The 23572-nt window shown below is 40.2% G+C and overlaps 3 protein-coding genes and 1 pseudogene across 3 annotated transcripts; 2 read left to right on the forward strand and 2 right to left on the reverse strand.

The window, feature by feature from the left end:
* Positions 1-1025: 1025 nt before the first annotated feature.
* On the reverse strand, positions 1026-4513 carry LOC127755590 (pyruvate decarboxylase 2-like). The gene is made up of 6 exons (XM_052281308.1): positions 3903-4513; positions 2905-3068; positions 2161-2811; positions 1802-1919; positions 1524-1712; positions 1026-1434 (listed from the first exon to the last, which is right to left on the reverse strand). The coding sequence occupies exons 1-6, from the start codon at positions 4407-4409 to the stop codon at positions 1264-1266; spliced, it is 1800 nt and encodes a 599-aa protein (XP_052137268.1). The 5' UTR covers positions 4410-4513; the 3' UTR covers positions 1026-1263.
* Positions 4514-10413: 5900 nt separating this feature from the next.
* On the reverse strand, positions 10414-13505 carry LOC127785779 (receptor like protein 22-like; annotated as a pseudogene).
* Positions 13506-18619: 5114 nt separating this feature from the next.
* Positions 18620-20103, forward strand: LOC127760285 (receptor-like protein 34). The gene has a single exon (XM_052284517.1). It carries the CDS (start codon positions 18636-18638, stop codon positions 19866-19868), a length of 1233 nt encoding a protein of 410 aa, XP_052140477.1. The 5' UTR covers positions 18620-18635; the 3' UTR covers positions 19869-20103.
* A 96-nt stretch (positions 20104-20199) lies between these two features.
* On the forward strand, positions 20200-21690 carry LOC127785797 (receptor-like protein 9DC3). Its single transcript, XM_052313188.1, has 2 exons — positions 20200-20587; positions 21020-21690. The coding sequence occupies exons 1-2, from the start codon at positions 20200-20202 to the stop codon at positions 21688-21690; spliced, it is 1059 nt and encodes a 352-aa protein (XP_052169148.1).
* Positions 21691-23572: the final 1882 nt, after the last annotated feature.

The following is a 23572-nucleotide window of genomic DNA, read 5'->3' on the forward strand; positions in this document are numbered from 1 at the left end:
TTCCTCTGACCTGGATTCGTGACATTCGACTACTACAAATCATAACGGTGGAGCACCTTAGGCAGTATGTCGAGCTCTAGACCATGATCCAGAGAATAGCCCCCCTGAGACACTAGAGAGACACTATCATTTGGAGACTCACAGCTAATGGGGAGTACATGACGAAGTCGGCTTATCGGCTCTAATTCGTAGGAGTGGTAGGAACAATTTTTAGTTAAATAATCTGGAAGTCTTGGGTGTCACTAAAGTGTAAATTCTTCACATGCTTGGTCATTCAAAATAGGGTTTGGATAGTGGATAGACTGCAAAAGAGAGGTTGGCAAAACGAACAGGTTTGTTCTCTCTATAGAGTGGCTCAGGAAATGGCAGTACACCTCCTTGCAAATTGTAGACACTCCAGAAGGATGCAACACTAGGCTAGCATAGACCTTGGAATGCAAGATTGGGATGCACGCACTTTGGTGGAGGAATGGTGGCATTGGATGCTACACACGCCGCATAACCCCAAAGGATCTTTAAAATCGCTAATAATCCTGGTGGCATGGGAACTTTTGTGTGAGAGGAATGCGAAGATTTTTCGTCAAGTCGCCACCACTCCGGCCACCATCATCGCAAAAATCAAGGAAGTGGCCATGGCCTAGGTCGAGGGGGGAGCTTCAAACCTCGCAGAGTTAACCCCGTTGGGAGAGCCCCTGTAATTCTTCTTTTGCGGGCTCTAGCTTTTTTCTTGACAGGACCCTATAAATAGACCCTTGTTTTGTCTGTTTTCTCCTGCTCTATTAATATATACTAGGCAAAGCTTTTGACTTCTTTTTTAAAAAATAAAAATAAATCCATGCAGCAAAAGAGTGGTTTGGAGAAAAATAGGAAAAAAACAAATACTTAATCTTATTGAAACATTCAAGTTTGAACTTCATGGAACCATTTTTTCTCAAACAGAAATTGATCTATTGTTTAGCCTGTTTTTTTAATGAGAGATGCTGTTCTCATTGGTTGACAATCAAGGGAAGCCTCAAACCTGTTCCTAACTCTCCAGAACAACATCCCATGTACAATGCAAAGTCAGTCTCAGTTGGAACATGGAAGGGCAACCAAAAATCGATTTCAGATTTATTGACAACAATACAGGTATGAGAGTCTGAAATCATTTCTAACCACTTACAACACTTACAACAGCGGCTAATTACATGCGCAACTTATTCGAAGACCACTGAAATTCACATTTTCCTAATCAAAACATGGCAAGTCGGATATCTGACGTACTCACTGAGGATTTGGCGGGCGGCTATTTGCAGCAGAAACCCTGGAGCCCCACTCAAGAAGCTCCTTACTGGTGTCATCCTTGTGTACGATGACCTCTATGAAGCACAAGCAGTCCTTCTTAGGTCCCTGAGCTTCCTCAATCGCTTCCTTCAGCTCCTCCTCAGTTCGGACCTGCAGGACCCATAATGCAAAATGTCATTGTGATGTGATATTTCTAACCATGGTAATATGGTTTACAAGACTACTATTGCAGCACTGACCTTTGCCGTGTAGCACTTCCCCTCGCCATTATGGAACGCTTCCACCACACCGGTGTAGTTCCAATTCTTGATGACATTGTAAGGACCGTCATGGATCTCCACCTCGATGGTGTACCCTCCATTGTTTATGAGGAAGATGATGCTTTTCTGCCCCCAACGAAGCATTGTCGACACTTCTTGTGCCGTCACCTGAGTTCCAGTCAAATTAAGTTGTTGTTTGCCGCATAGTTTACAGAACTTGACAAAGGCAACATTTGACCGTTCTAAATTTTTGGTACCTGAAAGCTTCCATCTCCGATGCAAGCAATGACTCGCTTATCCTTAGCAGCCTGTGCATATCCCAGAGTTGCGCCTACCGACCAACCAATTGATCCATATTGCATTTGAAATTCGTACCTGTCAAGAGAAAACATTTTTTAATATCTAATATGTATTCAAGACTTCACGGTGAAAACGACTTAACTATGTAAGTAGTATCAGAAATTCAGAGAAATATGCCTCTAGCTACAGTCCTACAGGAACTAATTTTAAACACCAAAAAATAGGAGTCAATTCTATAAGAAACTATCAGGCAGGACCTATAACAAGCTTAGTAAAATATATGACATGCAACTATTTAGCTTCAACAGGAACTTACCCACAGCCCTCTGGTAGCTTTAGCTTCTGGCAATTAAACCAAGAGTCTCCAGTCTCAGCAATGACAGCCGAGTTGGCTGACAACATTTTCTGAATATGCTGGAAAAGTACATTCACTCTCAATGGCTCTCCAGGCTCAGACAAAGGAGGTTCACCTGGAGGCACATAAATCCGACGATAGTTCTCATATGCAGCCGTGTTTTTCTTCAGCCGTGCTGAAAGTGCATGCAGGAAGTTCTTCATCAGAACACACCCAAATGCAGGCCCATGACCTATCACCACCCGGTCTGGCTGGACGATGATGGCCTTCTCCTTCTTGAGAAGTAGTGAGTATCCAACCGAGCTGTAGTCATTAAATATTGGGCCAGCAAATAGATATGCATCAGCTGACTCGACGATCTCAGCACAAAATGGAGTGCTCACAGCACCCCAGTACGTGCCAATAAACCTAGGATGGTGCTCTGGCACAAGACCCTTTGCAGAAGGCATGGCCGCAACAGGATAACCACAGGCATCAGCCAGCTCTACAAAGGATTTGCATGCTTTGGCCACCCTCAGTCTTGGTCCACCAACGAGGACTGGCTTAACGGCTTTGTTCAAGAAAGCTGCAGCAGTTTCCACTGCTGCCTCCAGGTTCATCTGGTTTGATAGTCTGACAAATAAACAATTAATCCACATCAGCAAATGCAACCCATTGTCACCTCATCATTTCTTATGCACATTTAGAAGAACCATGCTTGCTAACCTTGGGGACAGGAAGAAAGGAACAGGGTGGCGGCTAAAGGTGGGATGTGGGATAGAGGGGAGGTTGCAGCTGATGCTTATGTAAACAGGCTTGCTCTCCTTTATTGCAGTGGAGATGGCAGCATCAATCTGCTCATGTGCATCCTCCAAATTGTTCACCACTGCCTGTGAAATATTATTAAAATGAGATAAAATCCTAGGAAAAATCTGCATCAAAATAATTATATGACTCGCGTCTTATCTTTTCCTACGGAATCCTGTAGATTTACATTTGGATTCTAAAGCAGAAGTTTGGATTCTAAAAATCTTTTTTTGTCCTTAAATGCAGTTATATGAAGAAATAAATGTACGCACACACAGGTGGCAGATTCCAAACGACAACTAATATACTTGATCTAATATAGAGTACTATAGTTGACTCACCAATCAAAACAAATAATCGATGTAGCAGGTAACAAGCATTGCAAGATCAATGTTTTTTTTTTTCTCAAGGCAGCAAAATTGCTAGAGCTTCTGAAAAAAAAAGTGTACTACTCTAAGAAGGCCTGTTTTTGGTCTTGAGCTCAAGAGATGGTGTATCTGTTCATATCTAAATTTTTTTACTACCAAAACTTACAAATTTCTGGCATAACCTATAGCTGGCAATATAATGTGCTGCACAACAAAGATGAATTGTACGCTCAGGAATGCATTGTTGTGAATTGACCGGATACAGAACAAAATTCAGTTCTTACAAAGTTAGAACTAAACAAGCGATTCCCAGTACCGATGGACCTTCCCCTGATTTGAATATGAACTATTCCCAGAACTAAACACAACTATTTCTCCTAAATTCTAACAAAAATCCCCAAAACTAACAATCGGATATGCATATCTTACACCTCCCATCACGCATACAACAACAGACAACATGTTCAACTTTTATCCTGAAAGCTACTACCTCTGAAACCTTTTTTTAGATAATGGATACTACCTCTGAAACCTGAAGATTGGGATTACCTGATAGCAAGTGACAGTCTGGAAGCATCTGAGCTCCTGCGTGAAATCAGGCAATCCGATGGTGTGATGCAGGATGCGGTTGCTCCCGTAGTCGTTGCTGTTTGGCCCCCCAACGATGCACACCACGGGGAGGTTCTCGCTGAACGCGCCGGCGACGGCGTTGATGGCGCTGAGGCCACCGACGGTGAACGTGACGGCGCACGCCCCGACCCCTCCGCCGCGCGCGCGGGCGTACCCGTCGGCGGCGTACGCCGCGTTGAGCTCGTTGCAGCACCCGACGAGCCGCACCCCGCCGTGCCCCGCCCCCGCCTCCGCCTCGAGCTCGTCGAGCAGCGTGAGGTTGAAGTCCCCCGGCACCGTGAACACGTCGCGCGCCCCGACCTCCGCCAGCCGCCGCGCGAGGTGCCGCCCCAGCGTGGCCTCCCTCGGCGCGGTCGCAGCCGCGGGCGCCGGCGGGGGCGCCGCCGCGTCGGAGGCCGTCGGCACCGAGCCGATCGTGGTGTCCATGTCGGCGGCGGCGGAGGAGGCGGCGGAAGCGAGGAGAGAAGTGGAGAAGTTTCCTTGGGAGAAAAGTTGGTTCGTTGCTTTTTTTTTTCCTCTTTTTTTTTTTCTCGGCGTGTCGGACAGTTGGAGGCCAGTGGATGGCAACGGATGCAATTTATACGATGGATTTTTGCTTCTTTTTTTTTTTTGTTTTTGCGTGGAAAAAATGTTTCTGATTTGTTTTTGAATTTCTAGAAACAAGTGGCGCATGCTGTATGTACTACGTAGGATTATTATGGGATGAGTCGAGATGAGAGGTATTGTGGCCGTGGACTTTCGCTACACGACGAGAGAATGAAATAATCAGATCGAAGTACCAAACCGTCTCGTTTCGAGTTTCTTATTGCAAAATTCAAAAGAAATTCGAACTGTGAACAGAGTATTACCCCTATCTACTGTTAAGAAAAATATAATGGACGCGTGTGCCATTTCGTTGGGGATCGAGAAGCCAAAACATTTTCTTAACAAAATTACGTTTCCCAATCAGCAGCATGTAATTTCGTTGGCGCCCGTGGTTTTGTCGCCTTTTTCATCAGGGTCGGGTCGCGGAATATCTTTCTTTTTCTAGAACGGCGTAAATGTTGGAGAAGAGTAATCAGGAGAGCTTTTGACTAAACGTTGTGCGTCTGCACTAGGATGTTCTTCGTTAGCTTAAGCGTTCGTACTTTGATAAGTCTTTTTGTCTTCGCCAACGCGTGTACTAGTCACGAGCTGGGTGATTAACAGTCGTCGATTAGAGAAGGCAAAGCAGAGTTTGGTGCCTCTTGTAATGGCAGTATCTGGCGGTTAATTAATTACGTTGTTTGGGCCTCGAGGTGTCCACGTCTGCTGATTGGTGTAGGAAGCTGTTTAGTGTGGTGACACGAGAGAGGCTGCTTAAACTTTGCTATTGACAGGATGAGTATCTGAAGGCTGACGATGACGGGGTCTTAAACTATGTTTTTTTTTTTGAGAGGCTTAAACTATGTGATTGCAAGGTTATGAGGTGTCACGGTCCGATGCGTGTTACGGCCTTTTCCGTTGGGCTAGAGGAACTTACGAATGGGCCTAAATTAGCAAGGTCCGTGGGTAAACGAGCCCAGTACAATACCGAAAATTACACATCAGTAACTATAGTGGGCCAAAAGGCATGGGCCCGATGCACGGCACAAGTACGGCCCAGCCCGACTGGTGTCGGGCCCATACTGGCCCAGCCCGACTTTTGGGCCATGCCTGGGCCTCTGCCTCAGCACAATGGGCTGGCCCAGTCCAACGATTTTGGGATGCAAATACATTAGGGAGCCACAATAGCCTTATAAACTGATGCACAATAGACTTACTTTAGCCATACAGTAGATAGCCCAAAGAGATGAGGGACGCAAAATATACTTTTTTCAAGGAGGAGCACGGTGAGCTTTCGTGCCTGGGCCATTGGTGCAGCAAGTGGGCGGGCACGGCCCAGCCCATCGTGTAGGTTGGACCGTGCCACTCCGATTAATCTAGGGCTCGAGCCTATTTGGCTCGGCTTGCAATGGCTCGCAACAAGCTAGGCTTGGCTTGGCTCGGCTCGGTTAGGGAAACGAGCTAAAACATGAGCTCGGCTCAGCTCGTTTCCTAGCTTGAGCCAGCTCGAGCTGGCTTGCGAGCCTTCCGTTGAAGTTATATAATTTGTAATCATTAAAAAAGCAATAACAAATCATCAACATGTAAAATTAAAATAACTTTATATATTCAATTGATCAAAATCTAGACGATAAATTACATATTAACAAATAATAACTGCACTAGAAAATAAAATCATCTATATAAATACATGATGGCCTAAGCTCACGAGCCAGCTCGGGCTCGGCTCGTTTCAGAAACGAGCTGAAAAGAAGGCTTAGGCTTGGCTCGTTTGGCATTCAAGCCAAGCCGAGCTAAGCGAGCTCGAGCCAAGCCCGAGCTGAGATCGCAAGCCCATGTTTTTTTCCACCCTATTTGTGCCTAGGCAGTGTCGGGTTGGGAGGCCGGTTTAGCCATAACGATCAACTTAAGCTGAATTCCCTACATGTTAGTGCCATTAGATTTTTTTTTTTGAGAAACACAATACAAACGCAAGCGCTCACAGTGCGCACAGACTCACCCCTATAAACGCGAACACACATTTTTTTAGATAATGGAAATGGATTACATTTTCAACCTCTGTCCGTGGGCACACAATCAAAAAGTCTAAGAAGTGAATAGAAAAAAACTTTAAAAAGGGCGGGATGGGGCAACACGAACACACATACCCTACCCTTATAAGAATCTCCGGAATACTGGGCCACTAGATTTTGGATGGGAAAACGCTATACATACATTTCACTTACAATTTTTTTACAAACAATATGGCATATTGTGATTGGATCTAGATTTTTTTTTTTTGTAACTAACGTTTGACTAGATCAAACGGTTGATAACCTTGTTTGCAAAATTTTTGTAAGGATTTTTTTTAAGTACGTGTAGCACTGCTTTTTTATTTTAAGATTATTTTAAAAAATCACTGGAGAGAAGAGCTTCGCCACCTGAATTACAGAGCACTAGCGCATTGCGCGACAGATACATTTGTATTTGAAAGTGAGTTTTGTGTGTTAGTATGTGTATGTCAGTTTGAGTGGGAGGGTGAAAACTTGTGTCAGTTTGTGTTTGTATTTGAAAGTGAGTTTTGTGTGTTATACAAAGCAAATACTTGTGTCAGAATCTTTCTTTCGTAGGCTCCTTGTGACTAAATGTATTGGTGTATCTCATATAACTTCAAACTGAATATATACATTGTAACGGGTGGTTAGGTTTTTGTTCCATTTCTTCTTCTACTAGCCAAATACCATACGTTGCAACAGATTATCCAAAATAGAAAAAAAAGGGGTTCTACTAGTTTAAAAAAAAGAATATTTACCTCTACTTGATTCAAACAAGATTCTTCATGCAGCGCACCTTAGGCCAAGTACAAATGAGCGTTGTAAGCTACTCTCTCCGTTTCAGGTTATAAGACTTTCTAGCATTGCCCACATTCATATATATGTTAATGAATCTAGGCATACATATATATCTAGATTCATTAACATATATATGAATATGGACAATACTAGAAAGTCTTATAATATGAAACGGAGGAAGTAGCTACAAAAACATATGGAGGAGAGAGGAGATGAGAGAAGAAAAAACGGGCTACAGATTAATAACTAGCCGTAACACGAAATTCAAGATAGTGTGTATGAGATGTGGAGCAAGTATTAATGGGCCGGGTAGTATAAATCTATCTATCTATTATATTATTAAAGGAATAGAAAAGGAGCCTCCACGTTCGCTCTTATGGCCTATAAATTCTCACATTAATCGGAGAAAAAGAAAAAAACAGAGTCTATATAGAAATACAATTTAGAAATAACTGAAATTCGGAATTAAAAAATAAGGAATATTAGAAGAGGAAACTAGAATCCATATAGAAATACAATTTAGAAATAGTTGAAATTCGTAATTAAAAAATAAAAACTATTAGAAGAGGAGACTAGAGTCCATATAGAAATACAATTAGGAAACAACTGAAATTCGGAATTAAAAATAGAGAATATTAGAAGTAGAGTATAGAGTCCATATAGAAATACAATTAGGAAATAATAGAAATTCGGAATTAAAAATAAGGAATATTAGAAGTAGAGTATAGAGTCCATATAGAAATACAATTAAGAAAAATATAGAAATTCGGAATTAAAAAATAAGGAATATTAGAAGTAGAGTATAGAGTCCATATAGGAATTTAAAACTAACTAAAATTCGGAATAAACATAATAAAATTAAAAGTAGAGTTTAGAGTCCGTATAAAAATACAATGTACAAATAACTAAAATTCGAAATTAATAAAAATATGGGAAGAAGAGTTTAAAGTTAATATAGGAATATAATTTAGAAGTAACTGAAATTTAAAATTAAAAATTAAAGAATATTGAAAGATGAGTTTAGAGTCCACATAGAAATACAATTAGAAATCATAAAAATATAGAATTAAAAAAAATAAATATTAAAAGACGAGTCTAGAGTCCATATAGGAATATATATAATTTACAAATAACTAAAATTTGATATTAAAAATAATTAATAACTAACACGTATATAAAATACAATATGAATATTACACATTAGTAGTTTCGTAAAGTTATTGCAAAATTTAAAATTATGTTGTCATTGTAATATATTTTAATAATATAATGAGAAAACATATATACTATTATATGAGAGAAAATATAATAATACTAGCCGCGCAATCTGCGCGGGCCACCATGCTAGTTATATTATTAAAGGAATAGAAAAAGGAGCCTCCACGTTCGCTCTCATGGCCTAGAAATTCTCACATTAAACGGAGAAAAGGAGGAAAGCAGAGTTCATATAGAAATACAATTTAGAAATAGTTGAAATTCGGAATTAAAAAAAAAGAAATATTAGAAGAGGAGACTAGAGTCCATATAGAAATACAATTTAGAAATAGTTGAAATTCGAAATTAAAAAATAAGGAATGTTAGAAGAGGAGACTAGAGTACATATAGAAATACAATTTAGAAATAGTTGAAATTCGAAATTAAAAAATAAGGAATGTTAGAAGAGGAGACTAGAGTACATATAGAAATATAATTAGGAAATAATTGAAATTCGGAATTAAAAATAAGGAATATTAGAAGTAGAGTGTAGAGTCCATATAAAAATACAATTAGGAAATAACTGAAATTCGGAATTAAAAATAAGGAATATTAGAAGTACAGTATAGAGTCCATATAGAAATACAATTAGGAAATAATAGAAATTTGGAATTAAAAATAAGGAATATTAGAAGTAGAGTATAGAGTCCATATAGAAATACAATTAATAAAAAAAATAGAAATTCGGAATTAAAAATAAGAAATATTAGAAGTAGAGTATAGAGTCCATATAGGAATTTAAAACTAACTAAAATTTGAAATAAACATAATAAAATTAAAAGTAGAGTTTAGAGTCCGTATAAAAATACAATTTACAAATAACTAAAATTTGAAATTAAGAAAAATATGGGAAGAAGAATTTAAAGTCAATATAGGAATACAATTTAGAAGTAACTGAAATTCAAAATTAAAAATTAAAGAATATTGAAAGATGAGTTTAGAGTCCACATAGAAATACAATTAGAAATAATAAAAATACAAAAATAAAAATAAATAATATTGGAAGAAGAGCATAGAGTCTATATAGAAATACAATTTACAGAAAATTCGGAATTAAAAAAAGAAATATTAAAAGACGAGTCTAGAGTCCATATAGGAATATATATAATTTACAAATAACTAAAATTTGATATTAAAAATAATTAATAACTAACACGTATATAAAATATAATATGAATATTACACATTAGTAGTTTTGTAAAGTTATTGCAAAATTTAAAATTATGTTGTCATTTTAATATATTTGAATAATATAATAAGAAAACATATATGCTATTATATGAGAGAAAATATAATAATGTTAGCCGCGCCACCATGCTAGTTTATATAAAACTATTGTATATGTAGGCTATTAAATTAGATGTAGATGATATGCCAATTTTTAGAGCTAAGCTGTGTTCTTTAGTCTACTTTTCCAACTTCACATCTCTCTTTTTCGCGAGTACATGCTTTCTAAATTGCTAAACGATATGTTTTTTTTTAAAAAATTCTATAGAAAATTTGCTTTAAAAAATTATATTAATCTATTTTAAAGTTTTTTAGCTAATATTTAATTAATCATGCGCTAATGTGTGCTTCATTTTCTGTGCCAGAGAGGATGTGAGTGATGGCAGTAGTGATAGATTCATCGTCATCACTAGAATGTCTTTTGAAGTAGTGTAGATTAAATTAAGAGATAAATTTTTGACCTCTTGGATTGAACATTGAGGCTTATTTCAACCTTGTTTAAACAATCTAATAAAACAAAATATATTCCCAAATACATATTTCATTATACGTAGTCATGGAACAAACAACGTAACCAACTCATCACAATTCATGGATACAGCATACAAGAACCTGATAGCATCACTACAGCTTCACTATAGTTTTAACGTAACTGTTGCAACTAATGCATAGGCGTATTTTCAGCTTACAAGTAATCTTACATACAGAGAACTTTTTTCCAAAACGAAAATCTGTTGTCTTGAGACCTTTTCTTGATACGGATTCCCCATGTCACAACGATTATAACAGCAAACCCGATGCCAACTCCAAGTCCAACAAATAGAAACAGTATAACATCCACATGTTTTTCCTCTGAAGGATGTGAGCTTAGCATTGTCATGTTGCTGCATTCCTTGGACAAAGGAAACCCACACAGGCCAATGTTCCCCAGATAGGAGAGATTGTTCGACAACTGGGGTGAGTCTGGTATTCTCCCAACCAAAGCGTTGTAGGACAGGTTCAGCACTGAGAGGAAGTGTAGCAGTGCTAACTCCTGTGGAATCTCCCCTGAAAGATCATTTGATGAGAGGTCCAATGACTCGAGTTCCTGCAGAGCACCAAGCTGAGATGGAATTGGTCCTGTGAGGGTATTGTGTGACATGTTTAGCCCACGGAGGAGAGCAAGCTCTCCGATCGACTTGGGAATGGTACCATTGAGTGCATTGTCAGAAACATCGATGGTTACAAGGGTCCTCAAGATTTTTGAAAATGTCACGTCATACCCTTTATATGTGATCGCAGCAGTAAACTGGTATGTCTGTGAAAATCGACTGTACTGATTTTCCATTGACAGTGATTCATCAGAAGATTTGACCATCATGGATTTGAATGTCTTGAACCACTTAATAGGCAGTGTGCCAGAGAAACTATTTGAGGCCAAAGAAAGGATCCGTAGTTTCATGAAATCACAATTGTTTTGCTCTCCCAAAACAGAAGGCCCAACCATCCCGAAGAACTTGTTAGACTTCAGAACAAGGACTTGAAGTTTAGGAAGCACACTCATCCAACATGGAAAAGTGTCACTGATCTGATTGTCTCCGATGTCGAAAACCTGCAAGTCTCTGCATTCAACTAGAGATCTGGGAAGCTGTCCTTCGATTGAGTTTTTGCTAAAATCCAATTCCTCAAATGCACAGCCTTTCTTGATATTATGTGGTAACTTTCCAGTGAGTTGATTCCCTTCCAAGTTTAATGCGCTCAGGGAATTCGTATTCTCAATCAAGCATGATGGGATAGAACCACTCAAATTGTTGTAAGAGAGATCAAGGAGCACAAGGCTTCTTGCATCACAAATCGATGATGGAATTTCTCCGGACAGGTTATTCCTAGAGGCCATGAAATAGCAAATACCGCTAAGTTGATAACTAAAATTAAATGGCATGGATGAAAACTGGTTATTTGAGCAATCAAGCGACGCAAGGTCTGGTGCAGGTGTGGGTATAGGCCCTTCGAATTGGTTAAAACTGAGATCAACAGACTCTATATCAACGGGAAGAGCATTGACCTATACGCTGCTGAATTTGTTGTGTGATATGTTTAGGAGAACCAACTGGCTCCAGGTTTCCCATGCCCATTGAGGTATAGCGCCAGGGATTTTATTGTCTGAAAGGTCAAGATATTGAATAAAACTCATGTGCCTCAAGGCATCAGGGAACTTGGACATGTTACATGATGCTAGACGCAATATGTTCATATTATTAACATGTGAAGAGCTAACGTCACCATCTACTATGGTGAGTCTGTTGCCTGAAAGATTCAAACTAAAGAGGTGAGGTAGTTTCCAGAATGAGCTGAGCTCCACAGTACCAGTGAGGTTGTTCGAATGGAGATACATTACTTTTAAGTGAGTTAGATTGAAAATGTGTGGCGATATTGTACCATAAAAATTGCACCTATACAATTCTAATCTAGTTAGGTTCTTGAGATTACCTATTGAAGAAGGTATCGGTCCAGATAGACCACAATTAGAGAACCGGAGAAGTACCAAGGAGGTTAAATTTGCGATCCAAGAAGGTATAGTTCCTACTATAGCAGCTCCTGTTGCCTCTAATAATTTTAAGGATGTGAGTTGTCCAATTGAAGAGGGAAGCTCTTGTCTAAAGTCATTTGATGCAACGCCCAACTTGTTCAACGATTTGAGATTGCCTATGGAACTGGGAATAGGACCAGAGAAGTTTGTGCTGCTAACAATCAAAGTTGTCAAGCTACTGTCTGGTGAGAAATTGGGCAAAGAACCGTAGATGTTGGTATTATAGCTGATATGAACAGTTGTTGAGTTCCTGTTTTGTAATATTCTTTTTGGAAACAATCCTTCAAGATCATTATCAGCAAGATCAAGAACGCGTAAGAAGTGCAAATCAGCGAAGGAGTCTGGAACTGGACCATACAGGCCATTATACTGTAGATTAATCTCAGTGAGTGAGTGTGTGCTAGAGAGAGAGGTGCAGATGGGACCAAAGAGTCTGCAATGCCGTAAACTCAGAACCTGGAGTTGAGGAGTACTGGAGTTTGTTAAGGCAGTGCACCAATCTTCACCGTTGTCAGACAAGTCCACCCTGCCAAGATAAAGCTCTCTCAAACTGCTGTGATTTGCTACTAGCGACCCAATGTTTGGTTCTACGACCCACCAAGAAGGATTTGACCATGTACCAAACGAGCGGAACAGATCATCCTGATCTAGAAGATAAAATGTTGTGGAGAGGTCAAGAGATACCAAATTGGTCAGGTGCCTTATCCCAACTGGTATCTTGCCTTGGATGCTCGCATCGGACAGGTTGAGATGGGCGAGATGCTTGAGGCGCTCAAACCCAGTAGATCGGAGCTCCGAGCCATTGAAGTCATTATGTGCGAGGTTAAGATACCTGAGTGAAGTTAGATCGAAAAGTGCAGGGTCAATTGCTGCACTCTCCAAGAAACACCTTGCCAGGTCGAGGCTTCTCACGCGGCCGTCGCCGTTGGCGCCGCCGCAGCGGACGCCCTCCCAGCGGCAGCAGTCCGTGCCGGCCCGCCACGACGCGAGGGTGCACTCGGAGTCGTTGGTGATGGTGAAGGAGCGCTTCAACCGGAGCAGCGCCGCCGCCTGGTCCGGCAAGCACGGGAGCGGCATGGCAGCAGTAATCCGGTTATTGCTGTGCGTGCCAAGGGAGTAGCAGAGCTGTTGGAAGCCTAACAGGAGATGGATCAACAGGTATAGTACTAGCAATGGCGGTGGCTCATGACGACCAATTGCAATTGGGGACGACATGTAATCGCCGATCAACTTGGAGTGGTTTATAGGAGAACTAGCTTCGAGGGGTGAAACCTGGTGTGCCTTGTGTACTGTGTATATATACACCAATGGCAGTACTAGCAGGCCCGGAATTTACTGCCTTTTTTAAATTTTCTCCCTAGAGAAACGGACAGGGTCTTCTGGTTAGCTCCACAAGGTAGTGGGCTAGATTATCTGGGTTCGAAGCTTCACCCCTTCTTCACCTCTCTATCTCTCACTTATGCATTTAATGTATTGTCTTGGAGATTGTGTTAAGCTAGCTCTCAGCCAATCCCCTTAAAATTTTTCTACCTCTCATCTCCATATAAATTTTTATATAGTAGGCTTATAGCTTACTATTATACTTGCTCTAACACTAACAACGTAGCACTAACAGGTGGTGGACTAGCCAGAGTCGTCGTGACAACAACCGCGTCAGTCATGCATGGGCGGATGGGCCACACAACTCTCCGGACCAGTTATTTGCAACTCACCAATCCAGTTATTTTTATTGGGAAAATTGGAACCATGCTATTATAATTTTACAAAATTTATTTAGTACAATAAAATATGGTCACAACAAATTAATTGCAGGTAGAAATATGCACAAGCCGACTACCGTGGCAAATTTTTATAGGATACGCAACTTTATGTAATTTATTGGTAAACATCGTAAAAACTTGCTAAAGCTTGAGGACACCTCGAAAAACTGATAATTTATGAAGAACAATTCCAAGCTAATTAGAGAGAATTTTTTTAAAAGACGAGAATGCCCTAGGGCTACAAGCTTCTAAGTTGACGCTGAAATGAAGATGAAATATGATGTGAGTAGGTCTTGTGTGTTTTTTTCACTCACTTTTGCCTGCAAATAATCACAAACTCTTTACCTCCTTCTTTATCAATCAAAAGTGGTAGTTCTCCCGCCATCTATTCAAAAAAAGATGAAATATAATGTATACTAGCAATATATTTGGGGTAGTGGCAGATTGAGAGTTGCATAATTTCAAAATTTTCACTTCAATGCTAAGTTAGAAGCTTGTGGCCCTAGGGGCATTCTTGTATTTTCCAAGAATCTCTTTTCAATTGGTCCGAAAATGTTTACCAGTTTTCTAGGGTATTCTCTAGCTACAACACATTTTTGTGATGTCTGCTAACAAATTATATAAATTTTAGATGTCCTATAGTAAAATTTGTCTTTTTTAAGATACGGAAAAAAAACTTATATATTAACTATGGATGCACATAACCCTACCTCTATGGTGAGAACGATGATGTTTTAAAATACGTGCAGCCGAACTTCAAAAGCTTAAATCATTAATATATGTAAAACTATCAAGATTTAAAATGCAAAATTTATATTAGTAGATTAATTTTATAAAACTATTTTTTCATGTAATTCAGGGATTTAATATTTGTTATAAATATAGTTTGAAAAATGACGATAAAACATATATATTCATTCGACGTTGTGTTGATATTGATATCATCATCTTTACACTAGGTCTTCATATGGGTGACACGATTCTACCTGGCCTGATACCGCTAGAACTAGTATTAATTACTCTAGTTAGTTTTCCCCAAAACTCCAGTATAAACGCAGACCTAGTACTAGTTTAACCATAAATATTCCCTTCCATTCTAAAATAAGTTAATTAGATAAAATATGACATATTTTAATACTATGAGTCACTAGAATATGTCCAAATTCATACTATTAGAATATATTATATCATGTACTCCGTCCGTTTTAATATATGGTGATGTTGATTTTTTGAGATACGTTTGACCATTTGTCTTATTTAAAAATATATGTAAATATCATTTATTTAATTGTGTCTTTAAGCATGAATACAATATTTTTATATTTGCAAAAAAATTGAATAAGACGATTGGTCAAATGTTGATAAAAAAACCAATAGCGTTATATACTAAAATAATGAAGGTAGTATTAGATTAACTTATTTGGGAATGGAGGAAGAATGGAGGGAGTATGTGGCTCACGTAAACAGGCAATAAGCATATGATGTTCATAAGTTCTTATACTAAAGATTGGACATTAATTAGAACAAAACAAAGAAATTTTCCGTAAACGACAATATTTGCTGTTGAGTCGTTTTCTGTACAGTGCAAATAATGACTGTACTGGTGGGAGCATATGACTAACTGATGAACAACGGTCGTGTTACGTATGCCCATCGTATTCACCTCCAGTCACGCCTCATATTAACCATTTTGTCCAACTCCCTTTCTTGCCAATATACGGAGCATCTTATTTTTTCTGGATCCGAATGAGACAGAGAAGCAGCTAGCAACATCAGCAGCGATCGCTCATAAACCCGGGTTCTCCCCGGATGCAGGTTATCTACGGTACAGTACCGCGCTCACTGACATATGAAACCCACAGTCCGTCCAGGATCTCAATTATATTGGTTCCTCCCTAAGTCTCACGCAGCAATGCAATTATATGACAAGAATCAATAGCGCTACATATACATGTGTCAACTTGCCCATCGTTCTGGCCTGCTCCGTTCATTGCCATTTGCCACCAGAAACCGCGAGACTCTCTTCGCCGACACGACATGGAAAGTATTACTTATTAAACCGAAGCCAACATTTGCTGGTGCCTGGTGCTATATTAAGTAGGACAAATTATTTACGGACTCACCAAAGATAAAAGAGATAAAGCTGAAAAGAAACTGAAAAAGAAGGAGAACAATGAGAAAACTTGACAGCCTCGCATGTGTTTTGTTGGGATATTGTCGCAATATCTTTGGCACCGCACATAATCCACACATTGGTCTCATCTATGATTTTGGTCACTCGTCGAGACAATTGAGTCTCCTAACTGCAGATCACTCGTTTGTTTCGTTCGCACCAAATGGCTCGTCGTCATCGTGTGTGTTTAGTGTCTCGTGTCCTAGCTGTTGAAAGATGTTCTCCCAAACTTGTGTACAAAGGTGCAGTCCTTGAAAAGTGTTGTGTTCGTTTTAAGGTTTTTGTGGAAAAGCTGACAGAAATAGTTGTTAGGTCATTTGACAGTTTTGCAGGCTTGTAGCCGATCTGCCGTGTAGATTTTATTTTGAAGCATGAGCCATGCGAAGTTTTATATATGGCAAACTTGTGTTGCTATAGCCGACATAGAAATTAATTAACAGGCTGCTTCGTTCCCGGGCCGAAAGCCCGTATTCACTTGCGTTGCGCTTTTCGACCGTGGAAGGCCGCGTGGACGCGCAAAGCGGCTCGCGGACGTGGGAGATCGACTGAGCAAGGTGATGTATTGGACCACATCATTTCCCACCTCAAAGTTAAGGGACCTCAAATAAACTTAAGATGATGTATTGAACCACATCATTATGTGCGCTGCATCGTGTCAACTGACGTGGCATGGCTACCGTACAGACGATCATGTGGTTGGGCGTTCTATCCCTACCAAGCGTAATATGTATGCCATGTGGGCCTAGTTTGCAGTAAAAGGGGTTTCGAAAGGAGTTGCGGTTTTGTGGTAGTTTCACTCTCTACTTGTTGTATCTAGCTGAAATAGGTTGTTAAAGTTGTATCTAGTTGGTACTTCCTCCAGACTAATAATATTTGTCATTTTGGCTAAGGACACAAAACAATTTTAACCGCTATTTTCTATTATAATATATATATAGAAATAACAAATATATGACTATATTGAAGTGCTTAAAACTAATTTGTTAGCAAACAATTTATTTTTCTAGTCCTGTCTCTTTCAAATGGATGCTACTTTTGTCGTGGTGCACGCATGTATTTTTATTTTCTTTGTTGAGGCTAGCAAGTAGCAACCCTATCAATAGGCTTTGTGAATGTGCCATGCTCATAACTAATCGTATTAAGAACATTCGATATATATTCTATTGAACTGTGGTTGTTCGATAGATGTTAAGTTTGTGATTTTAGCAAGCTGATCTATACTTTTACAATTTTCCATTAAAATAGATTATTTCTAAAATAAAATTCAAAGATGTATTGACCATTGCGGTGTTGCAAGATCAACCGGAAGAAATGGGGAGATGGATTCTAATAACTCGAGTGGACGTCCACCCGTTCATTGCATATCAACTAGATGGTTAAGAACAATTTTCAAAAAAATTGACAAGATAGATCAATATGTAATATATCACTCCACAAACATGCAAGTTTAAATTCAACTTCTACAAGTTGTAACAAAAATAACAAATTTAATTGTAAATATACATATAGTAATTTAAGTTAAGTTTTATTTGCTATTTAATTGTAAGGAGATGGATTCTAATAACTCGAGTGGATGTCCACCCGTTCATTGCATATCAACTTAATGGTCCACCCTAGTTCGATACCTCCTGTGCCCATGTACTGCAAAAGCAAGACATGCTGTACAACATGTGCATATATCACAAGTTTTCAATAAATGGTTACCTCACCAACCTTTGTCGAATACCTATCGAATAGCAGCCGTTCGATATGTACCCTGTCGAATTTTGGTTGTTTGATGGAGTAGTATGCTACTGTGATTTTAGTCAGCCGACCTACATTTTTGTATTTCCCATTTAAATTGTATTATTTCTAACAAAAAAAATTAAACATCCTTTTGCTTCCATAGATGCTATCTTTTCCTCTCTTCCAATGACACTTGATAGAAGTCGTTGCTGGGTCAACTCGAGACTGGTTGGAATTGGATGCCCAGTTGCCCAAATTGATCCGTGTCGCGCTATACTGTCTTCACTACTACCCATTTCCCTTTTTGACCCACTGATGCTCCGAGCGTACGTGCTGGGAACCATTCAAACTTGTAGCAGTGCGTAGTTATGGCGACTGTCAATCTACCATGACTGCCTGATGCTAGCAAGAAAATAAAGAACGCGTTTCAAGGCCCCTTGGTCGATCGATCTCTTCTTGCTCTATATATAATGGTGACGAAGGCTCGAAGAATTCACCAGAAATCTCGTGTCACTGAAACCACCCAAGTTGCAGCCAATCTCAGCCAATATGTCCTCCATTATTCTTACTCAGACACCATCAGTACCAGGACGCCTACTGCTCCTCCTACAGTTCTCGTTTCTGCTCCTCCTCAGCTCCGCCAGCAATGCTGTCACGCCGGCTGGGGTGCCATGCCGGCCAGACCAGGCGCCCGCGTTGCTCCGGCTGAAACGCTCATTCACCGTCACCAACAACTCCGTCACCGCCTTCCGGTCATGGCGGGCCGGCACCGACTGCTGCGGCTGGGAGGGCGTTGGCTGCGCCGCCGGCGCCGGCGCCAACAATGGCCGCGCCGTGACATCCCTTCATTTGGGAGACTGGGGCTTGGAGAGTGCAGGCATCGACCCTGCACTCTTCGAGCTAACCTCTCTGGAGTATCTAAACCTCGCCCATAACAACTTCGGTGGGTCAAAGATTCCTTCTGATGGATTTGAGCGTCTCATCAGGCTCACACATCTGAATCTTTCCAGCTCTGGATTCACCGGACAGGTGCCAGCCAGCATCGGCAACCTGACGAGTTTGGTATCACTCAACCTTTCCACTTATTTCATGATCGTGGAGATACCCGATGATGCTTATGAGACGCTTATATCTCAAACTGCTAATTCCATATGGCTCATAGAGCCAAATTTTGAAACCTTTATCTCAAAACTCACAAACTTGAGGGATCTCCACCTCGGCTATGTGGACATGTCCAACAGTGGAGCGCAGTGGTGTGATGCTCTAGCCAATTCCTCTCCTAATCTTCAGGTTATTAGCTTACCATTCTGTTCAATCTCTGGCCCTATCTGCCGCTCACTTTCCCTTTTGCATTCTCTTGCTGCCCTTAACTTGCAACATAACAATCTGTCTGGTCCAATCCCAGACTTCTTGTCAAACTTATCCAATTTGAGTGTTCTCCAACTTAACCATAATGAGCTTGAAGGATGGGTTTCTCCGGCAATCTTTGGACAAAAGAATCTTGTCACAATTGATCTCCACCATAATCTTGGGATCTCTGGTATTCTCCCAAATTTCTCAGCTGACAGTAGGCTGGAGGAATTGCTCGTTGGCCAGACTAATTTCTCGGGTTTAATACCAAGTTCCATTGGAAATCTCAAATTTTTGAAGCAGCTATACCTCGGTGCGTCTGGTTTTTTTGGAGAACTGCCCTCATCAATTGGTAAGCTAGAATCCTTGAATGCATTGGGGATATCCGGAGTGGGACTAGAAGGGCCATTACCATCATGGGTTGCAAACTAAACCTCTTTGACGGCTCGTGTTCTCTGATTGTGGGTTATCCGGATCGATACCTTCTTTCATAGGAGATTTGAAGGAATTGAGAACATTAGCGTTGTGTAACTGCAAATTTTCCGGTGAAATACCACCACACATATTTAATCTAACTCAAATGGAATTACTCTTGCTCCATTTTAACAATTTCACCGGCACAATAGAGCTGACTTCATTAAGTAATCTGCCACAACTTTATGCCTTTGATCTCTCCTATAATAATCTAGTTGTGGTCGATGGAGAATATAACTCATCAGTTTCTCTTCCCCAAATTGTGCTCCTATATTTACCGGGTTGCAGCATGTCTAAGTTCCCTATTTTCTTGAGGCACCAATATGAAATTAATGGCCTCGACCTTTCCGACAACGAAATTAACGGTACTATACCGCATTGGGCATGGGAAACTTGGAATTATATTTCCCTTTTGGGCCTATCCGGCAATAGATTTACGAGTGTGGGATATGACCCTCTTCTTCCCTTACAAGTAGATTTGCTTGATCTTAGCAATAACATGCTTGAAGGGTCCATTCCGATTCCTCGAGGCTCTTCAACATCTCTCAAATATTCAAACAATGGGTTCTCATCCATGCCATCTAATTTTAGTGCTCATCTTAGAGATGTTACCTTTTTCATGGCCGACGGAAATGAAATCTCTGGAAATATTCCTTTGGAGTTTTGCAGTGCTAAGAGTTTACAACTCCTTGATCTGTCTTACAACAACTTCAATGGATCAATCTCTTCTTGTTTAATGGACAGTGTTAGCACGCTGCAAGTATTAAATCTGAAAGGAAATGAACTTCATGGGGTGTTGCCAGACGATATCAAAGAAGGCTGTTCATTTCAGGCATTAGATATTAGCGGAAATTTGATAGAGGGGAAACTACCAAGATCATTAGTTGCTTGCAAAAACTTGGAGGTATTTGATGTTGGGTTCAATCAAATTAGTGACGCCTTTCCATGTTGGATGAGTACTCTTCCGAGACTTCAAGTCATTGCCCTCAGATCCAACAAGTTCTTCGGACAGGTCGCACAATCTGCTGTAGAGAAAAATTCTTGTGAATTTCCAGCTGCAAGAATTATTGATCTAGCCTCAAACAACTTCTCTGGTCCATTGCCACAAGATCAATGGTTTAAGAAATTGAAGTCCATGATGATCGGATACTCGAATACGTCATTAGTCATGGATCATGAAGTACCACGAGTAGGAAGGTACAAATTCAGTACTACGATCACATATAAAGGGAGCGCCGTCACATTGACCAAGATTTTGAGGACATTTGTATTCATCGATGTCTCAGAAAACAAATTCCATGGGAGCATTCCAGGGACCATTGGAGAACTTATTCTGTTACACGCACTCAACATGTCACACAACTTCTTGACAGGACCGATTCCATCTCAACTCGGCCATTTGAACCAGTTGGAGGCTTTGGACATGTCCTCAAATGAGCTTTCAGGAGTAATTCCTCAGGAGCTAGCATCCTTGGACTTCCTTGCAATATTGAACCTGTCATACAATAAGCTAGATGGAAGAATACCACAGTCACCTCATTTCTCTACATTCTCCAGCATCTCGTTTCTAGGGAACAAAGGTTTGTGCGGCCCTCCTCTGTCGACAGGATGCAGCAACACGACATCTCTGAATGTGATCCCTTCTGAGAAGAATCCTGTAGACATCGTGCTATTCCTTTCTGCTGGACTGGGATTCGGCCTTGGATTTGCCATTGCAATTGTAGTAGCATGGGGAATTCCCATTAGGAAACGGTCCACAGTAAGGCAGAGAGCTCTCTGAATTATCTCCTGAAATAAACTTTTCTGTATCAAGGTTACTTGCAGTACATTTGTAATCAAGGCTATGCCATTGCCGTCGCAAGCTAATAATATTCGAATCTTGCATCATATGCAGAGTGACATACTACAAATTTTACTCAAAGTCACCGGGATTGATTTTCTGAAATCTGACATCTAGAGCAAATTAACAATGGACGCCGATTGTTGTTAAACTTAAGAAAAGTTCATTTTACATCCCTCGACTAACGGTTAAGTTTCATTTGCATCCCTATATATATATATAAGTGGAGCTAAAATAAGGACATTGGGGTCACTCTTTTCACGTATCATGGTGCAAATGTCTAAAATAAGTGCTTTATAAATTAGTTAGAATATTTTGGTAGTGTAATTAGCGAAATTCGAGGCGCGGACACGCGGTCGAGGACGTGAATGAAACTCCAATATTAGTTGAGGGACATTAATTATTATTGAATTCCATATCAGCCAAAAATAATTCAATGAGAGGGAGAGGGAGAGATAAGTGAGAAGTAGGGATAGGATAAGGATAAGGGAGAGAGGAGATAAATAATCCTAAGCAGCCCTCTTTTTTTTTCTCCCATGCGGCTGGCTCGGCTCGCAGTGATATGTGCCGGTGCTAATGATGTAGATACTGGTTTTTATTTAAAACCGGTAACTATATGTGTTTTAAAGGCGTCAGTTTTTTTTTACCAATGGAGATGGGAAATGGTCAATAAAAACATGTTTTAAATGAATTGGCACCCATAAACCGGCTTCTATTAGGGATTCCGTAGTAATACTCGTCGGTTTCTTTCAGATTAAGCATTTCTTCCAATTGATCGGGCAACACCGCAACAAGCAAAGCATCCTTTCCATCCATAGATGCTCTCTTTCTGGCGTGGCCAATACAAGAAGCTACACCGGTTGCACACGCGCACATGTGCCATCTCATTCTCTCACAAAGCTTCTTAAAACTCGTGTTGTAGTCAGCTACAAATCTATCATGTACTTTTCTTCTTTCTCTTTTAGTTCGACATAAATCTGAGGCGCCAACTAGGTGCGCTCTCTTCCAAAACATTTGAATTTTTTTTAAGGTAAAAGAGTAGCCATCTTTCGGCCTCATTGTTTGTTTATTTGAGGAATAAGGCAAACGACATATTTACAAACGAAAATAATCTGTGAATAAAATTTTTATATACGTGTTTTTAGCGATCTAAGAGCAAATACTGAAAAATAAACTTCGATTAAGAAAACCCCAGATCAGCTTCAACTTTAAGGTTAAAAATTTAAATTTTAGCTAATAAGCATGAGCATAAGTGAAGATGAGACTGTTTGTATTAATAGAACAAAGAGTAACGGAAAAGCTATTTGCAGGACGGAGGAGGACCCGTGCCTGAACTTGTAAATTGACAAATTGTCTCACCACTTTTACCCAAGTTATGGTCTCTTCTTTGATTTTTCTTTTACGGTGGACGGGGTTGCTGCGATGTGGCGGAAGATTCTCGTGTTCCTCTCGCAATGTAGCTCCCAGATTTTAACGGCTTAGGGTTGTGTGCTGTCGAGAGTGTTTGCAGCCACCATTTCCTCAACTGAGGTAGCGTTACCCCATTCCTGGATTCACAGGTCCACATTTGCAGCTCGACGTTTGAAGTCGTTGCTACGTGGAGTACTAGCATTAGTTGGGATCAACTTACTGACTGGAATCGGATGCCTAGGGCTTGTTTGGCACAGCTCCAGCTTCAGCTCCACCTTTTCTAGAGTTAGAGCTCATCCAAACAGTTTTAGCTCCACCAAAAATAGGAGTTGGAGTTGTCCCAAACATGTTCCTAGTTTGCATTCCTCACCTTGATCTGTGTCTCAGCTCTCCTATCTTCTTTGCTCATTTT

Source organism: Oryza glaberrima, chromosome 1 (assembly GCF_000147395.1).
Source record: "Oryza glaberrima chromosome 1, OglaRS2, whole genome shotgun sequence".
Taxonomy (NCBI): domain Eukaryota; kingdom Viridiplantae; phylum Streptophyta; class Magnoliopsida; order Poales; family Poaceae; genus Oryza; species Oryza glaberrima.

What these genes read in the sequence shown, in the direction of transcription:
- LOC127760285 (XM_052284517.1), top strand. Translation starts at nt 18,636, where the DNA reads ATGTCCTCCATTATTCTTACTCAGACACCATCAGTACCAGGACGCCTA.
- LOC127755590 (XM_052281308.1), bottom strand. Translation starts at nt 4,409, where the DNA reads ATGGACACCACGATCGGCTCGGTGCCGACGGCCTCCGACGCGGCGGCG. An exon ending in AAGCTACCAGAGGGCTGTGG is followed by an intron (nt 1,920 to 2,160) that starts GTAAGTTCCTGT and finishes TTCTCTTGACAG; the next exon opens with GTACGAATTTCAAATGCAAT. An exon ending in TCGGAGATGGAAGCTTTCAG is followed by an intron (nt 1,713 to 1,801) that starts GTACCAAAAATT and finishes ACTGGAACTCAG; the next exon opens with GTGACGGCACAAGAAGTGTC.
- LOC127785797 (XM_052313188.1), top strand. Translation starts at nt 20,200, where the DNA reads ATGTCTAAGTTCCCTATTTTCTTGAGGCACCAATATGAAATTAATGGC. An exon ending in GGAGTTTTGCAGTGCTAAGA is followed by an intron (nt 20,588 to 21,019) that starts GTTTACAACTCC and finishes CATTGCCACAAG; the next exon opens with ATCAATGGTTTAAGAAATTG.